This window comes from Cetorhinus maximus, chromosome 22 (assembly GCF_964194155.1).
Source record: "Cetorhinus maximus chromosome 22, sCetMax3.hap1.1, whole genome shotgun sequence".
In the NCBI taxonomy this organism is placed as follows: domain Eukaryota; kingdom Metazoa; phylum Chordata; class Chondrichthyes; order Lamniformes; family Cetorhinidae; genus Cetorhinus; species Cetorhinus maximus.
The window spans coordinates 71,776,649-71,801,628 of record NC_135900.1 but is presented as its reverse complement, the minus strand read 5'-3'; the positions used below and the strand labels follow the sequence as shown (position 1 = coordinate 71,801,628).

General features: G+C 43.5%; 1 protein-coding gene across 6 annotated transcripts in view; it reads left to right on the top strand.

The window, feature by feature from the left end:
• The first annotated feature begins 14,115 nt into the window (after positions 1–14,115).
• The window catches only part of hipk2 (homeodomain interacting protein kinase 2), a 276,241-nt gene continuing 265,376 nt past the window's right edge, over positions 14,116–24,980 (top strand). For all 6 annotated transcript variants that reach the window (XM_078568525.1, XM_078568524.1, XM_078568523.1 and 3 more), the window contains exon 1: positions 14,116–14,861. In XM_078568525.1, the coding sequence (XP_078424651.1) occupies positions 14,818–14,861 (44 nt within the window). In that variant the 5' untranslated portion in view covers positions 14,116–14,817. The remainder of the gene's footprint in view (positions 14,862–24,980) is intronic.

Below are 24,980 nucleotides of genomic sequence, written 5' to 3'. Positions count from 1 at the left end.
ACCTTGGCCAGGCTTAGGAGCAGTTCAGTGAGGAGATCCTCTGACCTGTCTATTCCCCAGGCTGTCAAAGGCCAAGACCGTTGGACTGAAGAACAGCCAAATATTAAGAAGCAGCCCCCTCAGATAATTGCAAAGGGCCTGCAACCTCACACATCCTACATAGACATGAAACCCAGACTCTTCCAGTTCACAGAAATTACAGGTGGCTCTGGACTCTGTGAATTGACTTAACAATTTATTGCAAGGGACCATTGTGTACAACACTACCCACATCCAATCCCATATGGCACCTTTCACTTCCTTTGGGTGTCTAAAAATGCTTCACAACCGATGAATTACATTTTGAAGTGGAATCGGCCTTGTTTTGTGAACAAACACCAGTCAATTTGCGTTCAGCAGGGTTCCTCAAGCTGCAATAAGATGGGTAAGTAACTAGTTAATTGTGCTTAGTGGTATTGGTTCATGGATTATTGTTGTCCAGGACAACTTTTCCCCTGCTCTTTTCCCCTGAGGTGGCAATCAGGACCTTGGTTTAATGACAGTGCAGCACTCCCTCACTGCTCCATTGAAGTATTGACTTAGATTATGAGCTCCAAACCATGGCCCAAATCTTCCAGTCTCCGGATAGTTGGAGACCGGATGTACCCCAGAGGATGTGCTACCCACCTGTCACCCTACCCACCTGCCACCCCACCCCATACCCACCTGCCACCCTGCCCCCACCCACCTTCCACCCTAACCACTTGCCACCATACCCATCTACCACCCTGCCCAGTTGCCACCCTATCGACCTACTACCCTGCCACCCTACCCCACTTACCCGCCTGACCTCCTTACCCACTTACCTTACCCATCCAACCTCCTTACACACTTATCTTCTCTCCATAGCTTTCAAAGAGGCTTTGAGACATTTAAACTCTACTTACTGGAATGCAGCAGAGAATGCCATAAAAAACAGACGTGGTTGCTTCCTCCGAGGTTTGCAGAATGGAGTCAGTTCTACGGGAGCCAACATCGGATGATCTCTCAGAAAAATCAGAGAAGGGTAAAGTGTGTATTTTTTTTGTCCGAGCAGGGTCAGATATAGGGTTTCCAATCCTGATCAGAAGATCTGAGCCCATATCTTCGGTCATCCTTCCTAACCCTACCGCTATGTCTCGGTATCTATTTCTACACAACGCAGCATCTTGAGACGTTCTCCATCTTCAAACCACAATCTAAAAACAATTATGTGCTGTGAGACCTGGTTACATTTTAGCTTTACAGCATCAAACTTGTTAGAATTCCTTCCAAAATCATAGCTTGCCTACCCTCTAAAGAGCAAAATTAAAATAAAATTTAAAAAAAGGATTTGCACATAGCAAGGTCCAACTAACATCAAGGTGACAATGGCCATGCTATCTGTCTTAGGGGTGAAGACGCCAGGGAGAATAACCCTGCCCTCTTTCAAAGTAGTGTTGTGGGATTTTTTACATCCACCTAAGAGGGCCGATGAGGGTGACTTTGGTTTAAGACCTCATCCAAAAGATGGCATCTCCAACAGTACAGCACTCCCTCAGTCCTGCATTAGAATGCAAGCCTAAATATTGTGCTCAAGTCCCTGGAGTGGAACTCGAAATTACAACCTTCTGATTCAGGAGAGTGCTATCATTGAGCGGTGGCTGATACTTAAAAGAAAGCAACAAAAGATGTCCTGGCTTTGAATATTCCCAACTCTCCAGTCAGTGCACCATCATATAAACTGCCAAGGGATACCCCTGAGGGAGGCAGTAAGGGAGATCATCATTATCCACCTTTTACCACCATTGCCTTCTACTTTTCGTTCCATTTGCTACACAACCAACTTACAAACTTACAATGGAGCCCCTGAATATATATTCAGAGTTGCAATCAAACAGTTGAAAGTTGAGCTCTCTGGCGTTCTCCACTGATGGCCGTTTGGACATCAGAATCACCGGGAACTATATGCTCCATTGTACCAGAGCAGAAAGACCCAGATTCAATTGCCAGTCAGGCCTAAATCACCTCATCTCAGCTGAGGCATCATTGGATACAACAGTCAGTGTCCATGCTCATGGTCTTAGCATGTGAATCAGGATTTCTTCTCCTGGTCATAACGCAGTGATGCCAGTTAGGAAGTATGTATCCATGGTTGCTGGTAACAACTTTTCAGTACTTTCACCAGGTTTCTCTTAGCCATGGCCCCAAAGCACAAAACTACCTCCATCTTGCCACAAGTTAGTGCCACTTCAAAAATCCTCAGACAAACCTCAAGATGACTGGTATGGAAAATGCTATAATTGTGCAGCAAGTGGTGTTCTTCTGAGAGCTGTGCTCTGCATCTAAATGAGACAAACCTGAACTAGGAGTACTTGATACCTACACTGGGTACCTGAAGTTCCCTCACTTAAATAAGCATATTTTAAAAAAAACAGATGAGGCTAACAGCAAACATCTGTTTCGATTGTTTCTTCTATCCCTTACCTGAAATTTGGAGGCAGTTAAATGCCAAGCAAAAAAAAAGAAAACCATTGAAGGTCTTGATGTGAAAACCCAATATAACAGACAGGACAGAGTGGTTCATTTAGCAACGGTAGTGCAGAAGAGCAGATATCCAATGGAGCTTTTAAGCTATCAATCAATGGAGGTTTTCAGTCTTACCCATCCTATTCCAGCAAGTGAGAGTCTCATATTTTTCTCCCTGTCTCTCTAGCTTTGTCTCATGAAGGCACTGACTCTGCTTGGGTTCAAACTGATAGGTGCTCACCATTTCATCAAGTAGCCATTTGTCAACGGTGAACTGCAATGGTTGGCAGGCTATTCCAATAGAGGACATCAAAGCAAGTCACTTCACAATTGTGCACATACATTTTCCAGCAAGGTATGAATAGTCATCCAGGCAAAAGTTAGGAATGTGATGGAGTATTCTCCACTTGGATAGATGCAGCTGCAACAAGGAATATGACACCATTCAGGATAAAGTAGTCCATTTGATTGGCAGCCCATCCACTAGCTTAAACTATCACTCCATCCAACCTCCATCAATTTGTATTATTCACACAATGGACTGCAGCAGCTCATCAAGGCTTCTGAGATTGCACTTCCCAAAACTGAGATCTCCGCCAACTAGAAGGATAAAGGCAGCACCTCCAAGCTTTCCGACAATTCACACACCATCCTAATTTGGATGTATATTGCTTTTTTTGAGTCAAATTCAGAACTTCTTACCTAACAGTACTGTGGGAGTACCTTCACCAAATGGACCAAAGAAGCCCAAGAAAAAGGTTCAACGCTATTTTCTCAAGGGGATCTAGGGAAAAGCAATAATGCCCACCTTGCTCGCGACACCCAAATCCTGAGAACTAATATTAAAAAAAGACAGGTAAACGAGACCGATTTTTTCCATCCATTCTCCAGCTTTAAGGACACTTACATCTACTGTAGATCCCCAAGTGATGCCCTGTCTGAGGTCAACTAACTCAAAAAGAACACTTAGACCATGGGACCATCTTGAGGGGATCTAAGAACTTCGGTAGAACTGGAAGCCAAGGATCATGGGTAAGGGAGGAAATTCAAAGAACTTGTCTTGTGCACGAAGCCTAACTGACAGAAAATGTGATGGTAAAAGGGGTGTTGGACCAGAGGTGAGCTAATCTTAATGGTATGAATGAGGTCCTCACCCCTCGATTAAATGAAAAAAGACAGCAGTCCAAGATGTTTAAATTAATGAAAAAAACATTTTAATTACATAAATAGGAGGGAAGGACATGTGTTGAAGACATGAGTTCCAGAGATGAATGGAGAAGGTTAGGCAAATATTTAATTTGAAAAGAACAGGCAAGTGGTGAACATTGTGAAGATAATACAGAAGAAAACAATGGAGAAATATAAAAGGAATGCAGAAAGAATATGAAGGCTCAAAGGACGAATAAAAACTGGCTGTCATGATCAAGGGAAATAGTAAGAGCTTTCATAAGCCCAACAGAAAACAGTGTCAAAGAATGGGGCAAACTACTTGGAAATGAAAGAAGCCATCTTCTATTTGAGATTGAAGAGAATGAAGAAGGTGCCTCCATTTTTACAGACGTAGCAGAAAGTACGACCTAAGGAAGATGTGAAAGATATGTCATTAAAAATAAACACCCAAAATGAAACTATATTAAAATGCATGGAAAAAATGTACCAGGAGAGATAGGAAGAATTCCCAGAATAGTGAAAGAGATTGGAGAAAAGAGGGCAGAATCACCAAATATGATTTTCTAAGAATCCTTGTAAACAGCAACAAGAGGGTAGAAAATACTCCTCTCGTTCAAGAAAGAGCACGGGGACTAGCCTACACAAGGTGCACGGACTGTAGTTGTTCAAGAAGGCAGCTTACCATCAGCTTCTCAAGAGCATTTAAGGGTGGGTGATAAATGCTGGCCTTACCAGCAATGCCCACATCCCATGAAAGAGCAAAAAAAAGAAAAAGTAGATTGTGGGTAAATTTCTAGACTCCATAATACAGATGAAACAAGCTTATACTTAGAAAGGCATGAGATTGTGAGGAAGGTTTAGCATGGGATGGAATTTTATGGCCCTTTTGGGGCAGGGATGGGGCTGTAAAATGCGGCAAGCTATTCTAAACTCCATTGACTTTGGCGGGAACATGAAATCCCACTGCCGTAAAATTACGCCTCTGGTATTTGTAAAGGGCAGATCTAGCTTGATTACTTTCATTGAATTTCACAGGGAAATCAGAGTCTATAGATGAAGAGAATCTGATGAATTATATGTCTATTGGCTTTAGAAGATGTTTGATAAGATGCCACGTAAAAGGCTTGTTACAAAGTCGAGGAACACAATATTAAAATAATATCTTCCTTAACCGAGGTTTTCCACCCACGGTCGTTGACAGGGCCCTCAACCGTGTCCGGCCCATCTCCCGCGCATCCACCCTCACGCCTTCTCCTCCCTCCCAGAAACATGATAGGGTCCCCCTTGTCCTCACTTATCACCCCACCAGCCTCCGCATTCAAAGGATCATCCTCCGCCATTTCCGCCAACTCCAGCATGATGCCACCACCAAACACATCTTCCCTTCACCCCCCCTGGCGGCATTCCGTAGGGATCGTTCCCTCCGGGACACCCTGGTCCACTCCTCCATCACCCCCTACTCCTCAACCCCCACCTATGGCACCTCCCATGCCCACGCAGAAGATGCAACACCTGCCCCTTCACATCCTCTCTCCTCACCGTCCAAGGGCCCAAACACTCCTTTCAAGTGAAGCAGCATTTCACTTGCATTTCCCCTAACTTAGTCTACTGCATTCGTTGCTCCCAATGCGGTCTCCTCTACATTGGAGAGACCAAACGCAAACTGGGCGACCGCTTTGCAGAACACCTGCAGTCTGTCCGCAAGAAAGACCCAAACCTCCCTGTCGCTTGCCATTTTAACACTTCACCCTGCTCTCTTGCCCACATGTCTGTCCTGGGCTTGCTGCATTGTTCTAGTGAAGCCCAACGCAAACTGGAGGAACAGCACCTCATCTTCCGACTAGGCACTTTACAGCCTTCCGGGCTGGATATTGAATTCAACAACTTTAGATCTTAAACTCCCCCTCCCCCAATCCCCACCCCGTTTCCTCCCCCTCCCTTTTTTTTTGTTTTCAATAATTTATATAGATTTTTCTTTTCCCACCTATTTCCATTATTTTTAAATCTACAACTAATACCTTGTCAATCTTTCCACCCAACCCCCACTAGAGCTGTACCTTGAGTGTCCTGCCATCCATTCTTAATTAGCACTTTTCTTAGATAATATCACCACCTTCAACACCTCTTTGATCCTTTTATCTGTGACATCCTTTGATTATCTGCTCCTATCACTGCTTGCTTGTCCCTACAACCACCCCACCCTCAACTTCTCTCCCCCTGCCCCCCACCTTAAACCAGCTTATATTTCACCCCTCTCCTAACTATACTTCAGTTCTGTTGAAGGGTCGTGTGGACCCAAAACGTCGACTCTTTTCTTCTCCACCGATGCTGCCAGACCTGCTGAGTTTTTCCAGGTAATTCTGTTTTTGTCTATAGATAAAGAGAATCTGATGAATTATATGTCTATTGGCTTTAGAAGATGTTTGTAACAAGCCTTTTACGTGGCATCTTATCAAAGTCGGGGAACACAATATTAAAGGGAATGAATGTAGCCATGTGTAGAGGGATGACTGGGGAACAGAGTGCAGAAGATAGCATTAAATGAATGTGTTTTTAGATTCACAGGTTGCAGTATGCCTTAGAGGTCAGTGCTGAGCTGACTATTGTTTTTTACTTAAACAAAAAGTTTGGGTGTAGGCAGAAGTTGGAACGATAATTGAAGTTTGCCAATGTCATCAAATTCGAGAGTGTGGCAAAGAATGAGAAAGAATGCAGTAAATCAAACACGTTAAGCCACATGGACAGATAATAATAGACACAGTTCCGTGTAGAGAAATGTGAAGTACATTTTTGAAAAAAGAACAGTGAAAGTAAGTGGACACTAAACTGTAAGATTTGTAACAGAGCAAAGGAACAGAGAGATCTGGTAGTGTAGATATACATAGATCTTTGAGTTGAGGGCAGGGAAGGCCACACAAAGGGATTTATACAGAGGGACATTGAATAATTGGGCATTGACAGTGACCTTCAATTTATACAAGCCATTGGTTAGACTGAATTTGGAATACTGTGTGAAGTTTTGGAGTTTTGGGCTACTCATTGCCGAAAAAAAATTGAACTTTAGCAAGGTTGCTCTACCAAGCCCCAGAAGGAACTTCCCAAGCAAGGGCTTACACCTTTCCCTTCCATCAGACCTAATCAAAACCCCCTTTCCCACAACTTGCCTTCTTATCAGCCAGCCTTCTGCTGCTCAAACCCCTGTTCTTGCCCACTGGCCAGCTGCCACTTCATAGCCACCCTGGGCTGTCAGATGACCAGAGAAATACAAATAAGGCCCAGGAATTAAAATCACACTTCCCTGCCTCCAATCCCCAAATACCACACCCGTGATAAAGCCCCCAGTATATCTTGTGCCTGGGCTCTTCTTACCAGAACAGCTTAGCACTCAGCTGAGCGAATCCTTCACTTACATTACATTAGGCTTAATTTAGACTATGTGTGTATCTCACAGATTGATTTACATCTTCTCCACTCTTAAATTGAACACCACTCTCTTCTGTACACTTTCATTTGCCACTTTAATGATTTGAGCTCTCAAATTTCTCTTCATGGTTCTTTCTGGACTCAGTGAAAATTAGCTTCTTGCCCAGTCTGCTGTGGGTTTTTTTGTGTCTGAGCTATGTGCTCATCAAAGCGACAGTGCTTACCACTAGAGAATGCAACACTCTCTAACTTGGGTTGTCATTGGACCACTGGAGCTTCTGAAGAGTGACCTACTTGGCTCAAGATAGCTTTCCGTCTCCTAGCCCCAGTGACTTCTAGCCACTGGAAACCAATCTATTGTGAATAAAAATTGTTAATGTTTTTCAGTTAAATGTTATCAAATTAATATTAATAATATGAGAGATTTGTGCTCTGTTACCAATGAGTTTTGAACTGTAGTGTGTCACTGATCATGAATATGCCATTGGGGATTGAGAATAATGTGAACAATGTTGCTTATTTACGCTTGCTAGAAGCAACATAAATTCATACACAGAAACACGTTCGCTGAAAACAAAGGAACATGTTCAAGTATTGTGCGTTTTATGAATTACCTGGGAAATTGGGAGCCTATAATTTCCTGCTGCTTTCTCCATGGCAATGCCTTGGCCAATCATAGTGGACTTGCCAATCAATCGACACTCTTTTCTCCTGTAGTATAAATTGTTGTGTTGGTTTGAAACTTGGCATTCTTGTGTTTGTCCTGATGAGTGCAAGGCAAAAAGCTTCAGCAACATGCCTCTCTTTTCAGCAATAATCAAGTTCTGTACTACCAAAGGATTGTGACTTTTCTAGGTCTTTTCCGGTTCATGCCAATCGGACATCCCCTAACCCATCCATCCCCACCTTTCTCAGATCTCCCCTGAAAATGCTGATTTTTGCCCATTTACATTTACATGGGTGTCATGTCATCTCATTGAATGTAAAGTTGTCATCGTGGAGAATCTACTTTACACCACAGGATAACTATCATGTATCGGTACTTTGGCGAATCTAATTTAAAGCTCTTTGGGACGCCCCGAAGCGGGAAAGCCGCTAGATAAACGCAAGTCCTTCATTCCTATGGGACAGTGCCCTGCTAAAGATTTCAGATTTAACCCTGGTCTGTGTTAAGTAATATCAGGGTGTAATCGTAACTGGCACTATCCAGTGACACCTGCTGGAAGGTCAGGTGAGGATAGAATCTCTGATGGCCTCTGGGGCAACTGGCTTTTCTGGTGCTGACTGTGCCAGCTAAAAGCAAAACGATGCTACTTGGAGGAGATCCACGAGCTGTCATGGAATTGTACATGAGCAGGAAGAAGCCTGTACCTGGAGGAGAGGGACGGAGCATTTTGGATGACCCGCGACCCAAGCTCTTGCTTAAAGCATTTCCAATGTCATGGCCACATCTTCTTCCAGTGAATTGAAAAGCATTTCATAGGAGCAGCAAAGTACAAATATAGAACATATTTATTTTTAAAAATATGCATTTATTTTCTAAAAAAGGAAAGCCTTCTATTTATAAATCACCTTTCAAAGTCTCAGGACACCACAAAATTCCTTTCCAGTCTTTGAAATATTTTTGAAGCGTTTTCACTGTTGTAATGTAGAAAATGAGGTGATCATTTAGCACATGGCAAATTCCCACAAATAGCAATGAGACAATGAATCATCGGTTTTGTTCAAGGATGTTGATTGAGGGATAAATGTTGGCCAGGGCATGGGGAGAGCTCACCTACTTTTCTTTGAAATAGTGCCATGGTACATCTTAAGCCCATCTGAGAGGACAGAGAGGGCCCTGGATTAATGTCTCATCTGAAAGATGGCACTACCAATAGTGCAGTACTCCTTCAGTGCTGCATTGTTGCTTCTCAAATAAGGAAGATAAATAGAATACTCAGCTCCCTAATGGATCAGCTGCTTAAGACAGCTACATATTAGGAAGGTCTCAAGTTTGTCCTGGTCTTGCTGTTTTAGATGATCAGCAATGGGGAGTGGGAGAATTGTCTCTATACGCTTGGGTTAGGGAAGGGATGATCAATCAAGGTCCCTGTTCCTGATCACTATCCAATTGTTTGATGGGAAATGCATGTCTGTAGACACGAGGAGGCAGATTAGATTAAGCTCAATGTTCGAACATTCTGCAGGGATTCACTGCTGATGCTCACACATGAATAATAACCACTCGGCTAAAGTATCATAAGGTAACCAGTGACCATGGAATTGTAACATTAGAAGGAATCAATGCTTTCAGGGGACAACAAAAGAGAGAAGCAAATTAGCAGAATTAAAAACAAAGAAAAATTGAATATTGAATGAGTAAAAATAGAATGCTGCTTTTCTGCAAATTTTCTCCCTTTATGAAGGCAGTGATACTGGGGTATGGTTCCAGAGATGCCGAACAGCTTTCAGAAGCCCACCAAAGATGCCATTCCTCATATGTCAATCTAGACAATCACCATTGGAGGACAAAACAGCATTGTCATAATGATCATATCATAAGAAACAGGAGCAGGAGTAGGCCATTCGGTCCCTTTGCTTTGCCATTCAAGAGGATCATGGCTAATCTGACCATGGTCTTAACTCCACTTTCCTGCCTGCACCCCCCTGTTCCCCCCCGCCCACCATAACCCTTGACTCCCTTGTAGATCAAAAATTTGTCTAACTCAGCCTTGAATATATTCACTGAACCAGCCTCCACTGCTCTCTGAGGAAGAGAATTCTAAAGACTAGGGATTCTTTGAGAAGAAATTCCTCCTCATCTCAGTCTTAAATCTTAAATGGGAAAACTCTTATTTTTAAACTGTGCCCCTTGTTCTAGATTCCCTCACAAGGGGAAACATTCCCTCAGTGTCTATCCTGTCAAAGGCCCCTTGGAATCTTATATGTTTCAATAAAACCACCCCTCATTCTCCCAAACTCCAATGAGTATGAGTATGAGGCCCAATCAGCTAGGAGGTGATGGAGGAGTGGACCAGGGTGTCCCGGAGAGAACGATCCCTGCGGGACACCCTGGTCCACTCTTCCATCACCCCCTACACTTCAACCCCCTCCCACGGCACCTTCCCATGCAACCACAGAAGGTGCAACACCTGCCCCTTTACTTCCCCCCTCCTCACCATCCAAGGGCCCAAACACTCCTTTCAAGTGAAGCAGCATTTCACTTGCACTTCCCTCAATTTAGTCTACTGCGTTCACTGCTCCCAATGTGGTCTCCTCTACATTGGAAAGACCAAACGCAGACTGGGTGACCACTTTGTGGAATACCTTCGGTCTGTCCGCAAGCATGACCCAGACCTCCCTGTTGCTTGCCATTTCAACATTCCACCCTGCTCTCATGCCCACATGTCCGTCCTTGGCCTGCTGCAATGTTCCAGTGAAGCTCAACGTAAACTGGAGGAACAGCAACTCATCTTCCAACTAGGCACTTTACAGCCTGCTGGACTTAATATTGAGTTCAACGACTTCAGATCATGAACTCTCTCCTCCATCCCCACCCCCTTTCTGATCCCCCTTTTTCTAATTATTTATATTTTTAAAATATATTTTTCTTTTCCCACCTATTTCCATTATTTTAAAATGTATTCCCATCCATTGTTTCACCTCCACCTTTTAGCCTATTTCGATCCCTTCCTTCCACCCCACCCCCACTAGGGCTATCTGTTACTTGCTCATCCTGCTTTCTACCCTTAATGTCACCATTAGCACATTTCTTAGCTAATATCACCACCGTCAACACCCCTTTGTCCTTTTGTCTATGACATCTTTCGCAATCTCTTCTTTGCCTCCACCTATCACTGGCCCTATATCCAACTCTACCTGTCCCACCCCCCTCAACCAGCTTATATTTCACCTCATTTCTATTTTTCCTCAGTTCTGATGAAGAGTCATACGGACTCGAAACGTTAACTGTATTCCTCTCCGCAAATGCTGTCAGACCTGCTGAGTTTGTCCAGCTATTTTCATTTTTGACACAGTATTCTAGGTTTGGTCTCACCAATGCCCTATATAGTTGTAGCAAGACTTCTCTCCTTTATGCTCCATCTGTCTTGCAATAAAAACCAACATTCCATTTGCCTTCCTAATTACTTGCTGTACCTACATGTTGATGTTTTGTGAATCATGTACAAGGACACCCGGTTCCTCTGTACTGTAGCATTCTGCAGTCTTTCTCCATTTAAATAAAATTCTGCTTTTCTGTTCTTCTCGCCAAAGTGGAAAACCTCACATTTTCCCACTTTTACTCCATCTGCCAGATTTTTGCCCACTCACTTAACGTATCTGTATCCCTTTGCTGATTCATTGAATCCTCCTCACGACTTGCAGTGATACTTTTGTATCATCAGCAAATTTGGCTACAATACAGTCATTCCCTTCATCCAAGCTATTGATATAGATTGTAAATAATTGAGACCCTAGCCTGATACTTGCGGCACTCCACCAGTTACAGTTTGCCAAGTTGAAAACGACCCATTTAACCTGACCCTCTGTTTCCTGTTAGTTAGCCAATCTTCTATCCATGCTAATACATCACCCCCAACACCATGAGCTCTTTACTTGTGTAGCTCATAACCTTTTATGTGGTATCTTATGGAATACCTTTTAGAAATCCAAATACACCACATCTACTAGTACGCCTTTATTCACCATGCTTGTTACATCCTCAAAGGATCCTAATAAATTTATCAAACATAATTTCCCTTTCACAAAACCATGCTGATTCTGCCTGATTGTATTATGGTTTTCTAAATTTCCTGCTACTATTTCCTTAATAATGGAATATCTTTCTTTTAGTATTTTCGCAATAACATATATTATGCTAACTGGTCTACAGTTTTCTGCTTTCTGTCTCCCTCCTTTCATGAACAGAAGTATTACAATTGTAGTTTCCCAATCTACTCAGACCTTTCCACTATCTAGGGAATTTATAATCAATGGATTCACTATCTCTGCAGCCACTTCCTTTAAATTTCTTGGATGCAGGCCATCAGGTCCAGGGGACTTGTCAGCCTTTAGTCCCATTAGTTTTCCCATTACTTTTTCTCTAGTGATCTTGATTGTTTTAGTTTCCTCCCTCCTCTCTGACTCTAGATTTTCTACTATCCTTGGGAAGATTTTTGTGTCTTTGGTGCATCCCTTTCATGTCTTTCTTTGCTATGGAATATATCTTTGTTAAGAGTTATGAAATATCTCCTTATGTCTGTCACTGCTTTTTACCTTTTAACCTACCTTCCCAGTCTAGCCAACTCTGTATTTTTGCTCCTGCAATTTCCTTTAAGTTTAAGACACTAGTTTTAGACCCACATTTCTCACCCTCAAACTGAATGTGAAACTCTACCGTGTTATAGTCATTCTTGTCTGGATGATCCATTACTATGAGGTAATTAATTAATCCTGTGTCAGTATACATTACTAAGTCTAAAATAGCCTGCCGTCAGTGACTCCTTTCCTTTGCTATTTCTTTTTTTATTATTAATTCATGGCATGTGGGCATCACTGGCTAATATTGCATATCCTTAATTGCCCCCATTCAGAGGGCATTTGAGAGTCAACCACATTGCTGTTTGTCTGGAGTCACATGTAGGCCAGACCAAGTACGGATGGCAAATTTCCTTCCCTAAAGGGAATTAGTGAACCAGATAGGATTTTATGACAATCGGCAATGGTTTCTTGGTCATCATCAGACTTTTAACTCCAGATTTTTATTGAATTCACCATCTGCTGTGGTGGGATCCAGACTCAGGTCCCCAGAGCATTACCCTGAGTATGTGGAATAGTTTAGTGGCAATACCACTATGCCACTGCATCCCAATGCCAGTATTTATTGTCTATTCCTGGTTGCCCTTGATTAGCTGGTGGAGGGCTGTCTTCCTGAACCTCTGCAGTCTATGTATTAAAGGTACTCCAACAATAGTATCAGCAAAAGAATTCCAGAAATTTGACCCACTAATAATGAAGGAATAGCAACATCCCTCCAAGTATGGATGTTATGTGACCTGCCATGCAACTACTTTCACAAACCAGTAACCTCGTCTGAAGATAATAGCTAGCATTAATATAGCACAGTTAACTTATTAAAATATCTTGGGCGCTTCACAGGAGAATAATCAGACAAAAATTGACAATGCCAAAGGAGACAATAGGACAGATGACTAAACAATTGGTCACTTTGAGAGGCGTAATGACAATGGCCTTTCAATAAAGATGGAAGAAATCTCACGCACCAAGAAAGGCACCTTCCAAACCATCTGGAAGGACATGGGCAGCAAGCTCAGGTGAATACCATCACCAGCAGGTTTGCCTCCATGTCAAACATTCTGATCTTGCCATAGATTGATCGCTGTTCCTTCATTGTGCCTAGATTAAAAAATTCTGTAACTTTGACGGCGGGAGCATTTCTACTACATGGACTGCAGCAGTTCAAGAAGGTGGCTCACGACCCCCCTTCCCAAGGGCAACTAGAGGTGGGCAATAAATGCTGGCCTTGTTAAGTGATGCCCAAAGACAAAGGACGAATAAAAAAAGCACAACATATTGTACTTACATACACACACACACACACACAGGCAATTAGAAAAAAAACAAAGGCAAGAACTTAACATTATATAGAGCTTTTCAAAACCTCAGCATGTCCCAAAGCATTTTATAGCAAACTATTGACTTTGGAAGCTAAGTCACTGTTGTCCTGTAGGAAATGCATCAGCCAATTTGCGCACAGCAAACTCCTACAACACAATGTGATGATGACCAGATAATTTGTTTTCAGATGTTGGCTGAGGGATTAAATGCATTTATTTACTTTAATAAATAAAGTGAAATTGTGCCTTTTCATAGCCCAGAAAGCAAAGAGTTAAAGTGTTCAATTTGGATAGGCACGCATCACTCCATCTCCGGCTCATCCCCATTTCCATTTGTTGTATCTCTCTTTGCGTCACATTCGGCTTCAGCCTGGAGCAGTCGAAAGAAGAACGGTGCAGGAATGAATACCCTTCAGTTTCTTTCCTGGAGACATCGATTCGGTCCCCCTCATCCACCGCAGTGATCACAACCCAACACCTTCTGTACTTCCTCCCTCTCCCCCCACCACCCAAAAAAAAGGACGCGATCCAAAACTCAATGCAAAGAGAATTAATTGAGGGGGGGTTGGAAAGCAAAGTTGCTCAGCTCGCTCCTAAAGGGTTTATTTTCGGGAGAGATCGACTGCATAGGCAGTTGATGTCTCTCCGGCTTTCTGGTTTCTGCTCGTAAGTTTGCAGAAACCCCACAGACATGTTGTCCAGAAGGTGAAAAAAAAGGATCGCAATTTGGCTAAATTTTGTAGAAAAAAATAATACCGAGACACCAAGTAGCAGATCCGTATGTAGGACTCGAACTGGATTCTTGCAGGGTCTCTGGTGTCTTGTACTTTGGAGGGGGGGAGAGAGGGAGGGAGAGGGAGAGAGAACCTTGCCTGAAAGAAGAGCGTTCAATGACCGATTTTGCAAGAGTTTTTTTCGCCCCCAGTGTCTCTCTCTCTCTCTCTCTCCCCCTCTCTCTCCCTGGATGAATCGGAACGGTGATGCAGCCAGGGACTTACAGTCCAAATTAATCCAGCACAATATGGCAGATCTACACCGTGTTTAGCAAGGAGAGGAGCAACTGGCTTTGTATCCTGCCATGCATAGCACACAGCATTGCACCGATGGCCCCGATGTACCAAGGTAAGACTTGAAATTAACACACACAGGCACCTCTGTTATATTCTTGTTGTCATTGTAATCAGCTGCTTAGGTTGAGGATGGAAGGCTTGTGTGGCGTGGGGTGAGGTGAGGAGGGGGGGGTGGGGGGTGGTCATTGTGAAGGGATGGGGGTGGTCAGCTTCCAGATACTGTGCAGGAGACTGGCTCTTGTTGGCGTGCGGAAACCGAAGAGAGACTTCACTGGGTTCAAGTGATCACTGAACATTTCACAGGGAGCCTTCTTATTGTTGAGGGGGGGGGTGGGGGGTCGAGACTCTGGCAGGCTGGACCCGATTGGATTGCATTCCCAGTCTAATGGGCTTGTAACAAAAAAAACATACAAAAATCAGCAAATGTCAGCTCACTGATAACCCCCCCCCCCTTTATATTTTGGTGCAAGAGTGAATTAGTATTTCACGCGAATCCACTTCTCGTTATATAAAAACAAGGAAAACGAGAGGAAAATGCTGAAATGATTAATTTCTCAGAACTGATTCACTGGGGCGAATAAGAAGTGAGGAAACTTTGCGTGCGTGTGAAAGTCCCATTGATTTACGGGTGAATAGTTGGAAGGATTTCCTGGTGATAGCGGGGCTTGGATTAAACACCAGGAGACAAAGGAATGTCTTAAAGGGGACTGTGGAAGCAGAGCAACTCTGTTAGAAATTCTGTTTTTTTTTTCTCTGTTGCAAAGCCCAGTGTTAATGGTTGTTATCCCGCTGTGTTATTTTCAGCAAAAAAAAAGAATCTGCTCTGCTTTCAAGTTGTTGTAAAAACCAGCAGTTTGTTGGAAGCGAATTTCATTACAGTGGGAGAGCGAAGGACACAGGCAGTGTAGAGAAACTATCTGGGTTTGGAAATAATTGTCTCCTCTCTGAAACCTTCACCTACCGCCCCCTGTCGGCTGAATGTACCGTGATGTCGATGCTGGTCTCAATCTTAGAGATCTGGATTCTTTATTTCGAGATGGGGGTTTCCTTTATTTCAGTGATGTTTTCCTGTGATTTATTACTGCAGTTGTCCCCACATATTGGTCCAAATCTTTCTCTTTTCCAGCAGGGTGCTGTGCATTTCCAGGTAGTTGTTTCTTCGCAGATCAAGTGTGGTGCATGATATTCAATTATTGTCTGTAAATGATAATGTTTGGATGAAACTACGGTAATTACGATTGCGGAGACAACCACCTCCTTGTTAGCGGAACAGATAAAACCTCGCTGAGTTTGAACCCTTATACTTGTAAATTCGATTGACGATTGTATTTTTTTTTAAGTGTTCACGTATTCACTGTAATGGCACTATCATTTTATTGCCACTGATTATTGGTTTGTTCGCTGTGACACAGATTCCTCTTTCCCTTGCATTGGTAAACTCACTTTAAACATTGTGGTTTTTGTACATGGTGGTGTAGAACTTTGGACATGTTGTGGAAAGAGGTGAATGGAATTAAATGGAGCTTATCCCCAGAAAGAGCTTGGGTTAGCTGAACCAAAATTCCAATGAATGCTATGGTCAAACACAAAATCCTTTTGTATTTACCTACAAATGGTTTAATCTCAGTCACGTACAATAGTGCAAACTTCAACTGTCATCAAGGCTCCTCGAGAGGTTTTTTTCAAACTTTACTCTGTGGGTACTCCCTGCAAATATTAATACATTCACAATGACATTTTGTAAATGTTAACATGTTCACGGAGACCCCCACCTCCGTAGATATTACCATGTTCATGGAGAAACTTCTCAGTAAATATTAACAGGTTCACTGAGACCCACTTCTGTAAATATTAATATGCACACAGGGACTCTCTGTAAATATTAATACACTCACAGGGACCCTCTGTAAATATTAACATGCTCACATGCACCCTCTGTAACTATTACCACACTTGCCAAGACCATCTGTAAATGCTATCAAGCTTGTGGGAGCCCTGAAATATCATAACGCTCATAGGGACCACCTTTAAATATTAACACACTCACAGGATCCATTTGAAATATTAAGACTCCTACAGAGACCCCCTGTAAATAGTAACACCCTTCTCTAAGTATTAACCTGCTCCCAGGGATAATCGGTAACAATTCTCACAGGGAATCTTCTCTTTAAAAATTAACATACTCAAAGGCATTCTCCTCTGTAAATATTAACAGCATCACAGGGCCCCTGTAAACATGAACACCCTCGCAGGGGCCCTCTGTAAACATTAACACCCTCATAGGGACATCTTGTAAACAACAGCATCTTTACAGGGGCCCCCAGTAAACACTAACATGCAGAAACAAAGCCCCTGGAGCTATTAATACACTCACAGGGACCCTCCGTAAATATTAGCATGCGCTTGGACCCTCTTGTAAACATTAACTCTCATGGAGCAGACACATCCTCCCATAAATACAGATTCCTCCTCCCTTGCATTGAACACTCACCAGACTTCATGACTTTTATGACTTCAAAAGATTCCAAAATGCTTTACAGCCAATGAATTGCTTTGGAAGTGTAGTCACATTTGTGCCCAACAAGGTCCCACAAACAGCAATAAAAATGATCTTATTAAACTCTTGTTGCTGATGTTAGTTGAGAGATAAATATTGGCCCAAGCTCCCCTTCTCTTTGAATAGTGCCTTGGGATCTTTTACATCCACCTGAGAGGATTTTAACAACTCTTCTGAAAGACAGCACCTCTGATAGTGCAGTAATCCCTCAGTATTGCAGTGGAGTGTCAACCTGGATTATGTGCTCAACTCTGGAGCATAGGGTTTGAATCAATAACCTTCTGACTCAGAGACGAGAGTGCTATAACTGAACCAAGGCTGTAGGATCCAAACAAAAGCAAAATACTGTGAATGCTGGAAATTGGAAACAAAACAGAAAATGTTGGAAATACTCAGCAGCTCTGGCAGAATCTGTGGAGAGTAAAACAGAGCCATCATTTCAGGGCGCCAACCTTTCATTGCGAAGACCATTCCAGAGCGCAGGCATGTGATGCCACTGATGCTAGTGTGGAAGACAACGGTTGGCAGATGAGAGCAATGTGAGGAAAGCACATAAGGCTTGAATGCACAGAAACCAGAAGGGCCTTGGGGGTGTTTAAGGGATCAGGGCAGATAATACTGTCAGCAGAAGGGATTTCACTGCTTCTTGCCTCAGTGTGCTCAGTGGAATTGACTTTCATGTTGTTTGGACAGGCTCCAATGTGACAAGAGGAGAGAGACCAAACCCACTCTGCGCTGTGTGTTGCAATGAACTCCAAATGTTGAGATGGTCCTAAATCTAATGCCAGGCCCTAAACTAACTCCAATTGTGGTTTCTTATCCCAGGAATAGAACGGAATCCATGGCTGTGCAAGTTGGCAATGCATTCAGTACAGTTGTCACCCTCCTTTCTAAAAGGAAGAAACTTGGATTTGTATAGTGCCTTTCTTAAGCTTAGGATAACCCAAAGCACTTTACCAATTAAGTACTTTTAAATAATAGTTATTGTTGTGCAGTAGGAAATACAGCAGCCAATTTCTGCACAGTCTTGTAAACAGCAATGGAACAATGATCAGATAATCTGTTTTTAATGATGTTGGTTGAATGATAAACATTGATCAGGTAGTGCTGGCAGGAACTCTGATTTCAAGAAGATGTAACGGGTGGAGACTGTACATCAAACCTGGTCTTCCTGCGCTGTAGGGCTCAGTACTACAGAGAGCAACATGGCCACTCATTAGGTCTTTCAGGGATATCTGTCTGTAGGAGTGTTGTTACTGTATTGCTGTTCTACATTGGGGCAAATTGTTGAGACAGTGCTGAGGGAATTTTACTCTGCATCTCACAGTGCTGTATCTGACCTTGTTCCCTTTGACACTTCACCCTTTGCAATACCTCCCCATCTCCACCTTTTCCTCTCCAAAATCCTTGAATGTGTTGTTGCCTTCCATCTTTCCTGGAACTCCATGCTTGAACCTCTACCCTGAGACAGTACAAAATGGCTCTTATCAAAGTCACAAATTACACCCTATGTGATTGTGACAAAAGTACACTATCCCTCCTCATCCTTCTTGACCTGTCTGCAGCTTTTTACATAATTGACCATGCCATCTTCCTCCAACACCTCTCCACTGCTGTCCAGCTATGTGAGACTGCTCTCACCAGGTTCCATTCTTTTTGATCTAATCGTAAGCCAGAGAATCAGCTGAAATGGCTTCTCTTCCTGACTTCACACATTCCCTCTGGTGTCTCCCAAGGATCTATCCTTGGCCCCCTCCTATTTCTCATCTGCATGCTGCCCCTTGACAACTTAATCCAAAATCACAATTTAAGGTTCCACATGTACATGGACCATAGCCATCTCTATCCCACCAACACCTCTGTTGACCCTTCTACAATCTATAAGTTCTTAGACTGCTTGTCCGATATCTAGCACCAGATGAATAGAAATTTCCTCCAGCATAATATTTGGAAAACCAAAGCTATTTTCTTTTGCCCCTGCCATAAACTTTATTCTCTAGTCACTGATTCCACTTATAAGTATGTAAAAAGGACAAGAGTAATAAAAGTAAGCTTGGGTCCCTTAAAGTTTGTTATTGGAGAAATTATAATGGGGAATAAGGAAATGGCAGAGATGTTAAACAAATATTTTGTCTGTCTTCATAGTAGAAAATACAAAATACATAGTAGAAATTGCAGGGAACCAAGGCTTTATTGAGAGTGAGGAACTTCAGTATTTTTTCTTTACGAATATTAAATACTTTGAGAAATTAATGGGACTAAAAGCCATCAAATTCCCTGAGCCTCATGTCCTACGTCCTAGGGTTCTAAAAAAAAAGGGGTAGCTGCTGCAATATTGGGTGCACTGTTATGATTTTCCAAACTTGTCTTGATTCTGGAACAGTCCCGGTGGATTGGAAGTTAGCAAATGTAATACTGTTATTCAAGATCCTGAGAGAGAGAGATAACGGAACTACAGGCCAGTTAGCCTGACCTCATTCTTCAGGAAAATTCCAGAATCCATTATAAACAAAGTGGTAACGGCACTTAGAAAATCATAATATGACCAGGCAGAGTCAACATGGTTTTACGAAAGGGAAGTTGTGCTTGACAGAATAGATAAAGGGAACCAGTAGATGTAGTATATTTGGATTTTCAAAAGTCATTCAATATCCTGCCACAAATGAGCGCAACATTAGTGCTCTTCAGATTGCAGGTAATGTTAGCATGATTGAGGATTTGTGAACAGACAGAAAACAGGGAACACGAATAAATAGATCATTTTCAGGTTGGCAGGCTGTTACTTGTCGGGTGTTGCAAGATCAGTGCTGGGGCCTTAGCTGCTTACAATCTATATCAAGGACATAGTTGAGTGTAACGTATCCAAGTTTGCTGATGACACAAAGCAACGTGGGAAAATAAGCTGTGAGGAGAAACAAAGTATCAACAAAGGGGATAGATAGGTTTAAAAAGGTAGGCCAGAAGGTGACAGATGATGTATAATGTGACAAAATGTGAGGTTACTCACTTTGGTAGGAAGAAGAGGAAAACAGAGCATTATTTAGTTTGAGAAACAATTGAATGTTGGTGTTTGCAGGGATTTGGGTGTCCTTCGTACAAGCAACACAGAAAGTAAACAGATACAACAAACAATTAAATGGTAAATGGTATGTTGGTTTGCATTGCAGGGGGTTGGAGTACAAGAGTGAGTAAGTCTTAGTGCAATTATAGAGGGCTTTGTGAGACACACTGGAGTACAATGTATAGTTTTGGTACCCATACCTATAGGATACAGTTGCCTGCTGATGGTCATCAACCTGAAACGTTGGCTGAATTTTCATCTGGCTGCAGAGATGGACTGAAGGTGGGCCGGCTGGCAATTTCCTGCTAACCTATCAGTGTGCTGGTTTGCCGGTGCGTTTCTGCCTCTGGGCTATTTTGGAACAGGCTGCTTTGAGATGGTGGGGGGGGGCATGCATGGTGACACATAGGTGGTGGGTGGCCATAAGGGGCCAACTAAGGGCAAGGTCCCGCTGCCAACTGAAATTTTTCAGTCGACATTCAGGAACCTGCTGAATTGAATGTATTCACGGCTGAGGTTGATACATTTTTGGATGCTAAGGAAATTGTGAGATTTGAGAATCGGGCAGGAAAAAGGAATCGAGATTGAAAATCAGCCACAATCTTATTAAATGGCGGAGAAGGCTCGAAGGGCCATACGGTTTAGGCTCGATCTGATTTATTACCACCTTATGTTCTCTCAGCAACTGCTTGAGGCTGAACCAGACCATTTGTACCATTGTATTTGACCCCAAAGTGAGTTTCTGACCAAATATCCATTCCATTATCAAGACCGATTACCTCCACCGACAAAACATCACCCAATTTTTACTGTTCAGCTCAACAGCGACTGAATTCTTCATTCATGCCTTAGATATTTCTAGACTTGACTATTCTAACATTCTCTAGACTTGACTATTCTCGCACTCTCCTGGCCAGTCTTCCATCTTCTACTTTCCATAAACTTGAGATCATCTACAACTCTTGCTGCCTGCATCCTAACTTTAATTAAGTCCCGTTCAGCCATCACTGCTGTGCTCACTGACATTGGCTCCCATCAGGCAATGCTCAATTTTAAAATTCTCATTCTTTTCTTCAAATCACTCCATTGCCTTGCCTTTCCCTATCTCTGTAACCTACTGCAACCTCTGATATCCCTGTGCTTCTTCAATTCTGGCATCTTGTTCATCCTCTATTTTAATTGGTGTGCCATTGGTGGCCATGCCTTTAGCTGCCTAGACACTAATCTCTGTAATTACCTGCCTAAATCTCTTTGTCTCTCTACACCTCCTCTTTTAGGATGGTCCTCAAAATTTATCTTTTTGACTAAACTTTTGGTAATTTATCCTGTCTACTAATGTAGCTTAGTGTCAAGTTTTTTTTAATAATGCTCATTTGAAGCAAATTGGGATATTTTATCATGTTAAAGACACTATATAAATGCAATTGTTATTGTTACAATAGGTGGGACATTAGTTATGGCATTCTGACGGATCTTCATGTTCTCAGAACACAACAGTCATCTGTACTGGGCAATGTCTAGAACTATGAAGAACTTGACTGTGTAGCACTTTGCAGTTGATTAACGTGTTGATGTAAAATGGCTCTTTCTTCTGTGCCTGGTCAAGTTTTAACTCCTTAATTCTGTCATGTCCTGTTATTTAAGCCCAAAAGTAGGTGTTTACTTCAGCAATTTGGACTAATGTAAATTGAAGGACTATTTCTATGAGTCTTGATTGTTCCTTATATTGACTAATAAAGTGCAAAGATGTGTGCATCTTGTAAATCGTACAGGTGTCACATCATACTTTGCAATGCATTATTTGAAATGAAAATATTTACCTGAAGCACTTCTTGATACAAATGCGAGGGGAAATCTGGAGTTCTCTCCCCAAAAGTCTGTGGATGTAGTGGGTCAATTCAGAATGTCAAAAACAGATCAACTGACTTTTTTTTAAGGTAATTACATTAAGGGAAATGAAGCTAAATACTAATCAGTCATGATCGAACTGAATGATGAAGTAGGCTCAAGGGGCTGAATGGCCTGCTTCTTTCCCTGTGTTCATTAAATTTGTCACTGCAGGACTAACTTTGGTGGTTCAACAGTCACTGTATCATACAGACCCGCAAGGGACTGAGATTTGATCTCTCATTTGCTGTTTGAGAACACAGTAGGAGGATAGAGTGAACGTTGTCCAGTGTTCCAACTCCCCATTGCTATCAATCGTAGTCACTGGGTCAAAATCTCACAACTCCCTGCCGAACAGTGTTGTGGAAACACCTTCATTGCACAATTGCAGCGATTCAAGAAAAGGATCTAACACCACAACCTCATGAGCAACCAGGGATGGGCAATAAATGATCACCTTATTAACATTATCCATTTGGAAGTGTGTGTACATCAACAACAGATGAGAAAAGGAGCAGTGGTGTTTTCCCCCCGACTTCATACTCCCGTTTGATCTCGGACGATGTGCAGACACAGTGTGGATATTGACTCTTCCGGATGGGTTATCAGAGGGTGTTCAGCTCTGGAGACATTTACCCTATTCCAAAAGGTAAGATGAGGGGTTAAAATGATGGGCCTGAATTTAGCGCTTGTTGGGTGCGCTTGATTAGCGGGCCTGCAAGCGGCCGCGATTTCCACTTCCGGCCGCGATGAGACCCCAAACACAATTCCATGCTGGCTGGCCAATTGGCGATATGCTGGCAGCAGGGCTGGAAGCGTGGTGGGCGCTGGGTCCAGTGGGACCTGGCGGAGCATTTAAACATAGCAGCAGCAGGAGTTATGGCCTCAGCACCCACTGGACAAGGCAATGCCGGGGGGCACTCTACCCCACTCCGGTTCTCGGACGAGTGCTAGTGCACCCTAATGGAGGCAGTATTTGCCAGGTGGGGTGTGCAAATTGGACGGGCTCCTCAACCTGGTCCTCCAGAGTTGGGGGGGAGTGGTGGTGGGGCACAGTGGGTGGTGAGGCTGGTATGGTGTTGAAGATAGAGGGTGGACTAATGAATGCACTTTGTTTCCAAACAGGAGAAGAGAAGCCATAATGCTGTGGAGCGCAGACGAACGGGTGGTAGTTTGGCCAAGCTGCTCATATTGACCAAATTTAAGGTGGACATCCTCAAGCTAGAGTGCCAGTGAGGAGCAAGGTCCTCAGGTCACGGAGAGGCAGGGATGTTGGAGGAAGGTAAAAGTCCAGTGAGCAGATGTGAGACTAGCGGAGAGTACAAACAACGTAGGGTCGTCTCACCTCAAATGAGGACTTCTAAGCAAGAGTCCCCAGTGATCCAGCAATCATGATGCCACCATTATGCAGTTGTCCATAGTCTCACCTGTCTGCTTATCATGCACATTGACTATGTGATGATTGATAATACTGACATATTCCCTTCCTCCCTCAGATGAGCCACCCCCTAAAGGCTGCTGGGACCCTGAGGACCCTCCCTTGACACCTGAGGAGAAGCGGCAGACAGATCCATCAGCGCCACACCCTCTCTCACTACCAGGCACCAGTGCAGATACAGGTTGGTGGGCAATAGTTCATTGGCTCAGATGGTAGTGCACTGTTGGGAGGGCACGGCACACTTGCATGAGGAGCTGGCGGAGGCAGAGAATGCCCAGGGCGCCAGCTGTCGGAGGACTGTTGGATACCAGCACAATGCTGAGTCCGAGGCAAATGATGAGCCTCTGGAGTCGTCTGTCAGGCAGCAGATGCTGGATGTCAGTGGGATGTGCAGGAAGGTCAGGCATTGATACCTGAGGGTCTGTGTGCTATGGTCTCTGTCATGGAGGAGTCCATGAGGAGCGTGAGCGCTGCATTGACCCTGAGCACCAAACGCACAGCCTCTTCTATTGAGACAGTGGCGATTCTCATCGAGAGGCAGCTCCAGGAACACAACTAGGGGTTCCTGGGGTCGTGCTCGGACCTGCAAGCCCACAAACTGGTAGTGAGCTGAGGAGGTCACTGCCAGTGTGAGAGATGGATGAGGCACCTAGTCTCTCTGCTAGGTGCCTGTCCATCAGTGGTGAGCAGGGAGGACCAGACGTATCTTGCGCTGGTGGACAAGCTGCCTGTCGTCTCTGTGGGCTGCTCTCATGGCGCTCTGGATGAGAGCGACAGCTGCTGCACCCCTCTGCCAGTGACCATGACATCTGAGGCCACAACGATTGAGGAGTGCCTGGCCATGTTGATGGCTGCATCCTCCCAGGCAGAGCCTGCCACAGGGTGACAGCCAAGGTCATCAGAGCCTACACGACAGCAGGGTCAGCAATCTGCCAATGTCACTGCCAGTGAGCAGGGGGGGGTTGTTGGGGCACCAAAACACAGCACTTGCAAGCGTAAGTTTAAGGCACCATGAGCACAGGATGGGGTTTTCACGGGTGACGTTCTTTCACTTCATCAGTGTTATGCGTTGTTTTTGTGTGACAATAGCAACAAAATTATGTTATGTTGCTTTTTTGCAACTCTGGAAAAGATATAAATTTAGAGCGTCCTTCATGTTTTCCATAGGTGCAGGGCTCATCAGTGCCTTATGGTAGACGGCAGGGGGCAGCAAACTTTGTTACAGAGG